This window comes from Aethalodelphis obliquidens, unplaced genomic scaffold, assembly GCF_003676395.1.
Source record: "Aethalodelphis obliquidens isolate GAN/ISIS:26980383/991018 unplaced genomic scaffold, ASM367639v1 scaffold72, whole genome shotgun sequence".
In the NCBI taxonomy this organism is placed as follows: Eukaryota; Metazoa; Chordata; class Mammalia; order Artiodactyla; family Delphinidae; genus Aethalodelphis; species Aethalodelphis obliquidens.
The window spans coordinates 229287-241829 of record NW_020838016.1 but is presented as its reverse complement, the minus strand read 5'-3'; the positions used below and the strand labels follow the sequence as shown (position 1 = coordinate 241829).

General features: G+C 35.7%; 1 protein-coding gene across 1 annotated transcript in view; it reads right to left on the bottom strand.

The window, feature by feature from the left end:
* The window catches only part of DNAJC13 (DnaJ heat shock protein family (Hsp40) member C13), a 128123-nt gene that overhangs the window by 45294 nt on the left and 70286 nt on the right, over nt 1-12543 (bottom strand). Inside the window, exons 28-34 of the mRNA XM_027091650.1 lie at nt 11718-11802; nt 8934-9088; nt 7841-7886; nt 5769-5923; nt 4181-4382; nt 1960-2075; nt 1279-1357 (exon numbers count right to left, since the gene is read on the bottom strand). Of these exons, the coding sequence (XP_026947451.1) occupies nt 1279-1357; nt 1960-2075; nt 4181-4382; nt 5769-5923; nt 7841-7886; nt 8934-9088; nt 11718-11802 (838 nt within the window). The remainder of the gene's footprint in view (nt 1-1278; nt 1358-1959; nt 2076-4180; nt 4383-5768; nt 5924-7840; nt 7887-8933; nt 9089-11717; nt 11803-12543) is intronic.

The following is a 12543-nucleotide window of genomic DNA, read 5'->3' as shown; positions in this document are numbered from 1 at the left end:
TCCAACTGTAATATAGGTGGTATACTTTTAAGGTGAAACAATTTTTTTTTCCAAATACTTATTCAATGATCTCAGTACCATTTACTGAAAATTATTCTTCAGTAGCTTATACCATATATGTCATATTAAACTCATACACACCAGAGATAGTTTCTGAGTTGTTACAAAAATAGTTATGATAAGAACTACTGTTTTTTGAGCACTATGGCAGGCACTGTGCTAAATGCTTTACATACATTATCTCACTTAATCCTCAAAACAGCCTTGTGAGGTGTGTACCCTTATTAACCTCACCTTAAAGATGTTAGCTTGCCTAAAGTCACAAAGCCCATTGCTCACAGAGCTAAGACGCACACCCAGGTCTGACTCTATCTGTGCTCTTAAACTACTATACTATAATGTTCCTTATCTATATGTTGATCCTTGTGCCAATATAATACTATTTTACTATTGCAGTTTTATAGAGTATTTTAATATCTGGTAGTTTAAGTTTAGCAACTTAATTCTAATTTCAAAATTTCTTCCTATATTGATTGTTTTCTTTCCCAGATGAATTTGAATTGCTTTAGATTTCTCAAAAAATGTCCTAGGCTTTTGATTAAAAATGCCTTAAACATATAAAAGTGACATTTTTTCAATGCTGTCTTCCTATTCAGGAATACTGCCTGTCTCTAATAAAAAACACTAGCCCTGAATCAGTGGAAATTACTCCAAGTTTCTAGCAACAAACTATGAGTACTGTTTTTATTGGTCCTTGTCTGATTTTATCTTTTATGAATCTCCATTGGCGCTGTAGTAGGAAGCTGGAAAAGACAAGATCAGGGAATGCTGGCAGCAGATGACTTTAAGTCTGAAGCAAATTTTCTACTTTTTCATTAAGAGTGATATGAAGTTGGATGTCATTAGAAAAAAATAAATTGCCCAAAGCAATCTGGGTGGCAATGGCATCACTACAAATGAATTAAGTTCACCCATATCCTAATTTTCAGTTATTCATGTGACTGCCCATTAGAGTTAATTCTCAAACCGACATGGGTAAGGAAAGAGAATAAAACCCAAAAGTTACTAGTCACAGTGTAGTCCTTTTGATAAAATGAGAGAAGATCATTTACGCTGAAAACTTGGGCACGTGGGTCAGAGGTTAATTAAACATATACTGGACATATATTATGAGGCAGACACTGGCGCATAAGATGAGCGTATCTTTCCTCTGCCTGAAATAGTAATAAAGCAAAAGTAAGTCAACCCCAAAGCCCTAATTCCAAAGGCAGTACATACCCTCCCTTCTGGATTCTTATCAGGGTGGTACTTCTGTGCAAGTCTGAAGTAAGCTTTTCTAATCTTGCTCTCATCATGCCTACAAAATAGGAAAACTGTTTCATGAATTAAGTAAGGTGCAAGAAAATACTTACACAATCATCTAAAATCATCTAAAAGTGCTTAAGTAAGGTGCAAGAAAGTACTTACACAATCATCTAAAATGATATTTTAAGAATCTTACTTTTACTGTATATGATCATATAGTAGATATCAAATTAAACCCAGTAAGATTTAAGTAAGATGATTCCTATGTGTTATCTTTACACATAAAAGATAAAACCTAAACATTCCCTATGCAAGGTTACCATATTCACTTCAAATTACAAAACCATATTTAGGTTTTGAAGAACTAAGAATTTTAAACTAACTTTTCAAATTGTCACTTCAAACTATAATTCTAAGTTATTTTAACTATCAGCCTTGTCAAAAATGAACAAATTCAGTCTATACTTAAAATGTCTTTTAAACTTTTTCTCTAACATATCTATTCTACTATAAAACTTCACTGATGATAAATTAAATCTGCATTCTTTCCTATACGTTTGTCATTTACGATCCTAGACACACTGTTGTCAAATCTCTTCCTCATGTATAACACAAACTGCAAGAAGGAGGAAGATGATACTGAAAATGACTCACGGTCCCTGTCCTTGAGGGAGATTAAGCACTTCATAAGCATCATCTATTGACATTGTAGGTGGCTTCTTTTCTACTTCCTTCTTCCAGGCATCAAGGGTATCTTTTAGAAGCTTAACCTTAAAGACAGAGAATTAAAATTTATATCTATTAAAGTAAAACTATTTCAGAATATAATTTTTAAATTACAGAATTGTTGTGCTGTATTTATTTCAACTGACATTTCTAGGCTAACCAATTAACAGCTTTCTAAAATACAAATAACCAAAATCACCTTCTAGCACTGTTAAATGGTCAGATAGCAAGGTATTTGTTATGGGGCTATATTTTTTAAAAGTAATATTTTATTATTTATTTATTAATTTTATTTTATTTTTTTTAAATTTATTTTTGGCCGTGTCAGGTCTTAGTTGCTGCACACAGGATCTTCGTTGAGGCATGCGGGATCCTTTGCTGCAGCACGCAGGCTTCTCTCTAGTTGTGGTGTGCGGGTTTCTCGCTTCTCTAGTTGTGACAGGCGGCTCCAGAGGACATGAGCTCCGTAGTTGTGGTGCGCGGGTTCCAGAGCACGTGAGCTCTACTTGAGGCGCGAGAGCTCAGTAGTTGTGGTGCCCGGGCTTAGTTGCCCCGTGGCATGTGGGATCTTAGTTCCCTGACCAGAGATTGAACTCGCGTCCCCTGCATTGTAAGGCAGATTCTTTTACCGCTGGACCACCAGGGAAGTCCCTAAAGTGATATTTTAATTCTCTGCCAATTTTTGTCTCTACTTTTTTTTTTTTTTTTTCAGTACACGGGCCTCTCACTGTTGTGGTCTCTCCCGTTGCAGAGCACAGGCTCCGGACGCGCAGGCTCAGCAGCCATGGCTCACGGGCCCAGCTGCTCCGCGGCATGTGGGATCTTCCCGGACCGGGGCACAAACCCGTGTCCCCTGCATCGGCAGATGGACTCTCAACCACTGCGCCACCAGGGAAGCCCTGTCTCTACTTTTAACTGTTAAAGAAACGTTCAGAAAGTACAGAAAACTTTGGAATTAGCATTCACTGTAGTAAGAGAGGAAGCAGTATATGATCGCATGCTTCTCAAGGTGATCTAACATAATTACTGGTATACTGGTATTCAAACAAACATAAGGGATAGTGAACACAAGGGAGTCTGGGTAGGGGTGAGAAGAAGAGGGCTAATATTTGCTGCATGCCTATGTGCCAAGAAGGTATGTGCTTTACAGACTGCAGATTTAATTCTTATATAAAATTTCAGTAATACATGAAAACATTGAGGTTCTGAGAGACAGCTGCATACTTCACAGTTAATAAGTGATGGAGCTGGATTCAAACCTAGGTCTGACTAAAAAGCCCACACTTTTTCTGCTATCTCATGTTGAATCCGGAACAAGCAGCAGTGTCTACCTGCCTTCATTTGGTCATTGCACTGTAAAGAGGCAGTGCCTGGTGGTACAAATGGCAATTGTTCTTAAGTCTTCTGATGGTAAGGGTAATGGTAAAACCTCTGCTATAGTAACAGACCAACAGGGGCACCCAGGCCTACTTTATTCCAGGCTTTCACTAGGTATCCAGGGGCTCAAGTTGGACGGGTCCCAAGGGCACTGCGACAGCAGATACTACTATACAAATGTGCAAGTCACACTTACTGCCTCCAGTGTGTGCCAGGAATATGCTGTGTTTTTTTATATGAATTCTCACTTAATCTTACCAACCACCACATGAAACAGTTGCTATTGGTAGTAGTAGTACTATTACCATAACTGAGGCTTAGAGAAGTCAAGCGGTACACTGAATGTACATACAGAGCCATTAATGGCCAAACTGAAACTCAACCCCAGACTGCCTAACTCCAGCATCTGTGAGCTTAATGAATCTCCTATAAAGATGAGCTTCCACCAAGGTATTATAGTATGTAATTGTATTATATACATGAAATTGAGTTTGTTTTGTTTTTGTCACAAAAGATCAAGATTGTAAAGTCCTTTTATGCTCCCTGAAAAAACTCTTTCAGTTTGGGATTTACCCAAATGTACTGAACTACACTCAGAATTACACAGTGCTTAAGTAAGGAGGAATATTTAAGAAAGAATTACACAGTGCTTAAGTAAGGAGGAATATTTAAGAAAGCTATTATCCTTCTTATCACAGAAAGAAGAAATACCCAGAAGTGATTAGAGGTTTTTTTACGGTTTAAGAAGGCAAAAATTAATCTGCTGACTTACCGGGTCTTTAATTGGCCAATCTGGAAACCGGAATGTATCACAAAGTTGTTTGAGGTAATAAATATTACAAAATAGTTCATTTTCTAGCTGTGGGTAGTTGATAACTGGGATGGGACAATATTGATAAAGTGCTCTTGTGTTACTCTGAAGACGAGGTGTGAAATCAGCAAGATGGGCAGCAATCTTCTCTATCATAAGGCGCCTACAATTAGAAAAGTCTCCAAGCATTATGAAGGCATTATTTTATTCTATTTTAAAGAAAAGGTTAAGACAGGTAATCATTCAAGGTAATTAAATGGATCTTCTTCAGAATAACTTAGTTATTGGCCTAAAATGAGAGCTTGTAAGAATGTTACTCAGAGTATTCTAAACTTACTATGTAAAAACACTCCATGCATATAAACTTATTTGTAATATGATCTATAAAGAAGACCATAGAGAAAAAGGCTGACAATATCAGTCCTTCTTATTGAAAATTCAGTCATTAGAAAGTCAAATGGTATGGAATCTGCATGCATGAGGGCACAGCCACAGAATCAAGTTAGCTATCACCCCAAAGAAGCTCACTGCCTGGTCTTTATTTTAGTTAATGTAGCACAACCTGGGATCTGGCCCTCAGCTAAGCAGAAAATTGATTTGCTCAGTATACAGAGAGCTACATCTTTTAGATGAGAGACTCATACTAACCAATCTCCGGAGAAAAATATTATACAGAATAACTGTAATAAACGTATTCATGTTCCTATACATTTGTTCCCAATGAAAAATATGAATATTTTCAATATGAAATTTCAATTTTCAAATTGAAAATTTTCAATTTTCTATATGAATATTCATACAGAATATATTCAAATTGATGGCTAGCATATGCCAAGCCTGTAGGTCAACCTATCAGAGAAGCCAAATGATGACGAGCAGGTGGCATTGTGAGTATGAGTCAGCCAAAGAAGAGTGAGTAACTGACTCAGAAGATCAACTGCCATCCAGCTAAGAAGACCAAGGGGTTCTCCAGAGAGCCAGACTTGACACTGGAACCATTAACTGCCGAGTCTTTCCTGGACAGTGCCTGCCTGGACACTGACATCTGCTTCTGGGCCTCTCCTTTTTCTTGGTGGAAACAGGCTTTTCCTATGGCATTCTCCTGCTAACCTCCAGATTATGGTCAATATGTGCTGGCTAGGGAGCCCTCATTCTAAAATGATTGTGGGTATCTCTAGACTGATCCATTCCATGTGGGCATAGTTTTTAATTAGTGGGGTACAGTTCTATTTCCAAATACCCAGAAGGAGTGTCTTGATTTTATTCCTATATATCTCTTACATAGATATTAATTCATTGTCTAAAAGCACCAGTGGTAATAGGCTCCACCCTTATATAAAGCTCTATTAAGGTAACAGTAATTTTGTCAAATCATCTTAGAACAGAAAAAAGCTCAGGGCCTTGTCAACAGCAGTCACCTGATTTGGCACCAATGACTACTGTAGCTTTAGATTATGTAACTAGTGAAAGGAAATCTTTTCACAGAAGTCAAACCAGATGGGAAGAGGCAAAGATTCTGTGTATAAAATACAATCAGCTGGCTATTTACCTCATTTCACTGCTCCAGATTGCTTCTGGAGTATCAAATTCTCCTAGAAAAATCTCAGCAAACTTTTCAGCATCGTAATTTTCTAAGTAACAAACCATTGCTTCTGGTAGAATGTGCCCAAGTATACTTCTCTGAAAAATATCTTGTCCTTTCGTCTTTAAAAAAAAAAAAAAACAAAACGTAATCAGAAACACTAAAGTTATCTTTCAGTTTTCTAATAAATGAATTGGGGTTAGAGAACATTTTAAGAAAGGAGAATAACTGGAACATACTGCTTTTATGCTTTTGAAATTTAGATGGAAAAATGGCAAAATGAGAAGTGCAAGGTGTCTGGTATAAACTGGCTTGGCATGAACTCCAAGGTGGAACTACCCGCTCTAACCCTGCAGTAGCCTTAACCTCCTCATCGGTCAGGTGTTGCCAACATTATTTAGCACAATTAGCCTTTGACCATGTATAACAGTAATGAACAACACAAGGAAGACTCTGCAAAGATTTACATCAATTATTCTGTGTTACATCGTTGGCTGTAGTTCCCACCTGCACCTGCTTCTGTTTTCAAAAATAAGTCCAGAAAAATTGAGATCTTAAAGAGCCTATCCTCATGAAATGTGGCTAGAATTTAGATGGAGTATTTCTATACAAAGTAATTATAATTAACTGTACTAAGAACTCCATATTCTCTGACTGGCCAAATGAAGTCAGGGTAATGTTCATATTTATCATGCTAAAATTTTAAACTCATTTCTTTACCTGATGGAAAAAATTCCTAAAGACTATGAATACTTTTCTTATTTCCTTCTAGGCAAACTGAGGATGTTTTATTCTTCTAGGATCTGACAGAGAGACAGGGGGGAAAAAATCCAGACATGGTTTTACCACTTAGTGCAAAGACAAATTAGATGATGAATATTTTCAGGCTTTTTACTAATAAAAGCCATAAACTGACTATCTGTTAAACTTTGGGGTGAAGAATTGCTTCTTCTTTAGAATACTATTATTTCATAATTCCTACATCTAGAGTTCTGCTATAAACAAATATTGTTTGGCTGTAATTCAAAATATTGTTAGGGAAAATGATGTATATAGTTTCTCATATTATAAAATTTGAAGAAAAAGATTACATATGCATAACTTCACAGAAAAAAAGGAAAAAAAAGAATGATTAAAAGTGCCTAATGTTACATTAAGGTGGTAACAATAGGGGCAAATTTTTTAAAAACTTTATATTCTCATTTTCTATTTGCATAAAGCTATGGAAATCATACTTCCATGGGTATCACTTTAGTATTATTAGACTGTAGACAGATAACTTTCTAGGGCTTTACTGGCCTCTCTATAAAACATGCAGTTTTGGTCTTGTGTCTGTTGTCAGACTGGTGTAACATTCCTTGGTTAGTCTCTTAAACAGTGGTCTAGTTTTGGTTTATTCTGCTCTTAATAAAATATGAAAATCAATGTTCCATGAAAAGCCTAACAAAATTTCAAACACAATTCAGTTATGTGTTTACAATAAATATCTCTGTAAAATGCAGGTATAAAGCTACATTTTGTCAGAGCTACCTGGATAAGTCTTATCTTTTTTTTGGATTCCTACTTTTCCTCCCCAGTAAAATGGCAATAATACTTGAGAGCACCTGAAGAATTAAGTAGCTTCAAAAAAGAAACTTAGCACTTCTAACATGTTGGGATATGAACAAAAAGAAGGTGGAAGTCTTACTGAATGTGAGCTGACTATATGAGACTCAGGTATATACTGAATTATTTATGAACATTACTAATGTAAATTTTACACTAAGGGAACAAATTATATTCATAGCAATGCCAGGTTATAATTCGTATCTACAATTTAATTATTAATTCTAATAGGCAACATTTATTTTCATTTTAAAAATATTAGCGTAAACTTTCTATGTGCAAGGTACCACAAGGAATGCAAAAAATAAAACAATACCTGCCCTCAAGTGCTTATAAGGAAAGGAAGGAAGGAAAATTCACAGCTAAGTAAACTTTAGTGCCCAGACAGCTTCCCCAGTATTAAGTCACGTATTCAGAGGATTAATTTGCCTTACCTCCTCTGACTTGAAAGCCTGTTTGGTATGTGTGTACTTCAAAAATCTAGGAAAAAGAAAATTACTTATCAGGTATAGGAACTGATTTAGATTTAGTAACCTCAGTTTTCTAAGACCAGATTTTTTTTAAGAATAGTTGATTTATAATGTTGTGCCAGTCTCTGCTGTACAGCAAAGTGACTCATACACATATAGACATTCTTTTTTTAATATTCTTTTCCATTATGTTTTATCAAAGGATATTGAATATCAGTGCCCTGTGCTATACAGTATGACCTTGTTGTTTAAGACCACATCTTTTATATGTAAATAAGAGCCACAAAAGGCAACTTGTAAATCCATATTCCCAAACAGTTTAATTTCTAATTAAGGCAAGAACTTAAATGAATTAGAAAAAAATTTAAATTATGGTCATATTACAGTTATGTATTAATATTAAAAAATTACTCAATTTTAAGAAAAAAGCAAAATGTAAAACTGTATATAATATGAATATAGTTAAATCTGTATGATTAAAATACTAGATGATACAATTCTTATGTTAGATGTGGTAAAATGGTGTAATTCAGAATAATTTTTCCCCTATTCTTTTTTTTTTAATTTATTTATTTTTGGCTGCGTTGGGTCTTTGTTGCTGCACGTGGGCTTTCTCTAGCTGTGGTGAGCAGGGGCTACTCTTTGTTGCGGTGCGCAGGTTTCTCATTGCAGTGGCTTCTCTTGTTGCAGAGCACGGGCTCTAGGCACACGGCTTCAGTAGTTGTGGCACGTGGGCTCACTAGTTGTAGCTTGTGGGCTCTACAGTGCAAGCTCAGTAGTTGTGGTGCACGGGCTTAGTTGCGCTGTGGCATGTGGGATCTTCCCAGACCAGGGCTCGAACCCGTGTACCCTGCATTGGCAGGCAGATTCTTAACCACTGCGCCACCAGGTAAGTCCTCCCCTATTCTTCTAACTTTCAAATTTTCAGACATATATAAACAGCTCTTATAAAGAAAAATTTAATAAATACAATGATATGCTCACAAAAAACTAATTTAATAAATCTGTCCATGTACAATTCAAGTAATTTCAAATAGATTATCACTAGAGTTCTTACCGAGCAACAGGAAGCACATTGGAACCTGTATACATCATGATAAAGAAAAATACTCCACTAAGATAAAGTCGAGGTAACTGTGGGTTATCTTGCATAATACGATATAACAAAACTGCAACCTTCTCAACAAGGATAGGGTCAAAGGTCAGCAGTAGCTAAAAAAAACGAAATAAAATGTCTGGTTATTGGGCTGTAAAAAACTTGCAACATCACCATTCATCTTAGGTTTATGCATTTCATGTGCTGGGGTTACAGTTTCTCATAAGTAGTGTAACAAAATAAAAATCAGACTCAGTATGCTGTCTACCAGGTTCTAAACAGATTTGAAAAATATTTTATAGCATTTAATGCAGAGATAGTAAAATATTAATAAAGAATTGATCAAAACTTATTCATAAAAAGTGCAAACATGCCTGAAGCTGCTTTGTCATGATTATAGATAAAATTATTTCCTGTGCAGGAATCTTCCTGAATGGATTTCTCTGTTAATGACAAAAGAAGAAAAAAAAAGTAGCTACCCTTTGGGTTAGTTTCAGGTCAGTTGATTTGAAAGGAAGCATCCTCTGAAGACTATCTGAGAACTCAAAAGAGCTGAGCAGAGAACAGCTTTCAGTGAAACAGCACTAAAAAACAGATCTACAAGTGCAGGTACAAGGCAAGAGGGTAACCAAATACCAGTAGTGCCACTACCAGAAAGTACCAAGATATGTGGTTTACAGAAATCTGAGCTAGCAATACTGAAGGAACTATCTGGGATCACTGGAATGAATCTGGGCTAATAAAAAAAAAGCATACAGTATTGCTATGACTAAACACCTGATAAGATAAAACTTATTAAATTTCTTTAATAAAAGTGGCATTTCAATTTCGTATAAACACTTACTTCTGAAGAATTCCCAATTTGGAGTCAAATGCTACCAGTAAAAAATTACAATAACAAGAATAAGTACTAGCTCAGATTAGGGGTCAAAGTTCTAGATTCAGTGTATGAGACTGAATAGCCATATGTCTTTTAAGTAAGTAATTTAAATTTCTCTGTTTTTGGTGTCTTACCTATTCAACAAAGTATTTAGATTATACATAGTAAAACAGTACTATGATATACTTTACAAAAGAAAAACTGAGATATAATAACAGTGTTAATGGTGTTTGTGTTTAAGATTCGATATCACTCTAACAAAAATACAGGAATTAACAGGCAACAACCTAGAATATTTGAAATTGTGACTATATCAGAAAACCTAGGACATTCATTCACTGTATCTTAGACGACTCCAAAAATTCTGAAGCTGTATCAGATGGTAAAACTGGTGATTGCTCTTACAGTCAAATGATGTACAGAAATCTGTACCAAGCAATGTAGATAGATAATGTTCCTAAAAACCGCTACAACTGCCTAACTGTGCTTAGCAAGAATAAGGCCTCCCAGAATATAGAAAATTAAGTGAAAACAAAAACAGCTTCTAAGAAATGTTTTTTTGAACTCAGTATAAAAAAATATGGGAGGCATATACTGTTAAAAGCAGCTAGGTTTATCACTAAATTTCTTCAATCTTCCTACTTGTTCAGTTACTATTAAAAATTTTTGTTAATTAAAATAGATCTTCCCCCCAAAGTTTCATGTTACACTGACCACACCTCTTAAAATCTGTTTTTCAGTCAATCCTCCCTGGCCTGAAATTCAACCTTGCTTCTTTCCTTTCAGTTTCATAAGTCTTGGGAAAATGTTTGGGAGAGACAGATTTTCTAGGCATGGTCCTTTCTCTACAGGAGAGAGGCCGGGATAGGGAACAAATCCCTCTCCTTGTACCACTTCACATATGCAGCTGCAGACACACACAGGCCAGGGTGGTAGTGGCTTTCAATTAAGGCTCTGAAAAGAAATGCCCACAACAGAAAAGCGCACAAATGTTGAAATGCTGGTATGCTTAAATAACAGAAGTTCGGGAAAATTCTTTTAAAAGTTGATAAGGTACTGTCATATTCAGAAGCCTTTTTCATTACCAGTGACTTTCACTATTGGTGAATGTAAAAATATACTGAGTAACTCTCCTCTCCCTTTTCACACCAATGTACAACTGAGAGATACAAATGGCACAAGTTACTGACATATTTTAAAGCCACACCATGTGTGGTTAATATAAAAAAATTAGATTTGACAGAATAATCTATAGACAGGAGAGAAACAGTGACCTGACATCTCTGTGACCTGACTTAGGGCTCATCTGGAGTTTAAGTAGCTTAATTCCCAAAGAGCAGAATAACAATAAGAAAGAAAGAAAAGATACTTAGTATATCCTACATAATTTCAACTCAATGCTTTGGATTAGTTGTTATCCATGATAACATATAACTAAGACTCAAATACTCTGAGGCAAGCTGACAAGACTGCTGTAACTATTTCTTAAGATATAACCCACCATGCCCACATCTGTGGGATGCTGGTGTGCTTCCCAGTACCCCTAACAACACCAACATGCACCACAAACTGTCACCTTTCAGTTATTACAATGTTGTGATTTTAAGAACAGATAATAAATAAAACCTTATGAGAATAATTCTGGAGCATGGAAGCTTCCCATGTCTAGGCTCTTGGATACACAACCTTCCACAGTATATTCAGAATATCAACTCAATTAGGAGTAAGTGAGGTAAGTATAATTCAGGCCTTTTGAAAATGGAACATACTACAATAAGACAAAGACTGGGGCTCACAATAAACTTAAATAAGGGAAAATGATTCTTAAAATATTGTTCCTAGTTTATAACATAAAAGTAACTTACCTGAATAATATGGGGAAGGCAAGCATTGTCTGACAGCAGCCTTTTCACTCTAGGTAAAGGTCGAATGATGGCATTATCTTGATCCCTAGAAAAACATTTTTTTATGGTCAACATTTAATATATTTATTAAGATTTGTATGTTCAGAGCATATGACATTCTACTAGGCATGAAGCATGTTACCTTACATTTTTGTTAATGAAGACTAAGCTCTCATACAGCTGGGAACATGATTAGGTATTTTGGTTTAAATCTATTTGGCTGCTTAATATGACTTCATTTCCTTCCAAAAGATTTCCTTGAAAAACAGTACCCTAGAACAGCCAGAGACTCTTATTTATTATTTAAACTTGGTGTTTTCCAACACACTGTCAGTGGATATTCCCCCCAAAGGGCATATCAAACTTTTTCAATAAATGTAAACCTTAATTTAACTACTCTCAGTATTTTCCAAGTGTAGCCTCAATTTTAGTGCTACATTACTTCTAAATACTAATTGTATGTTTTTAAGCCTGATCTGAATTTTAAAGAGAACTGGAACTATAAAAGCCTCGAATGCTATAAAATTAACAATTACTCATTAAATTCCATCACAAAGTATCTTTACTATAGTAATAAAACAAGATGATATATATGCAAATTTTGACTGAAAAGTTTGAAAAATTGAAAAGTTCCATGCAAGGGTTATAATTATGACTATCACTGGATAACAAAGTCTCACCTTCACTAGTCAAGCGGGGCAAGATGTGGGCCTAGACTCATGTTCTTAAACCAGGAGAGGCTAACCTGACAGATCAGGAGCAGTCACTAGGCACTCACCACTGGTCT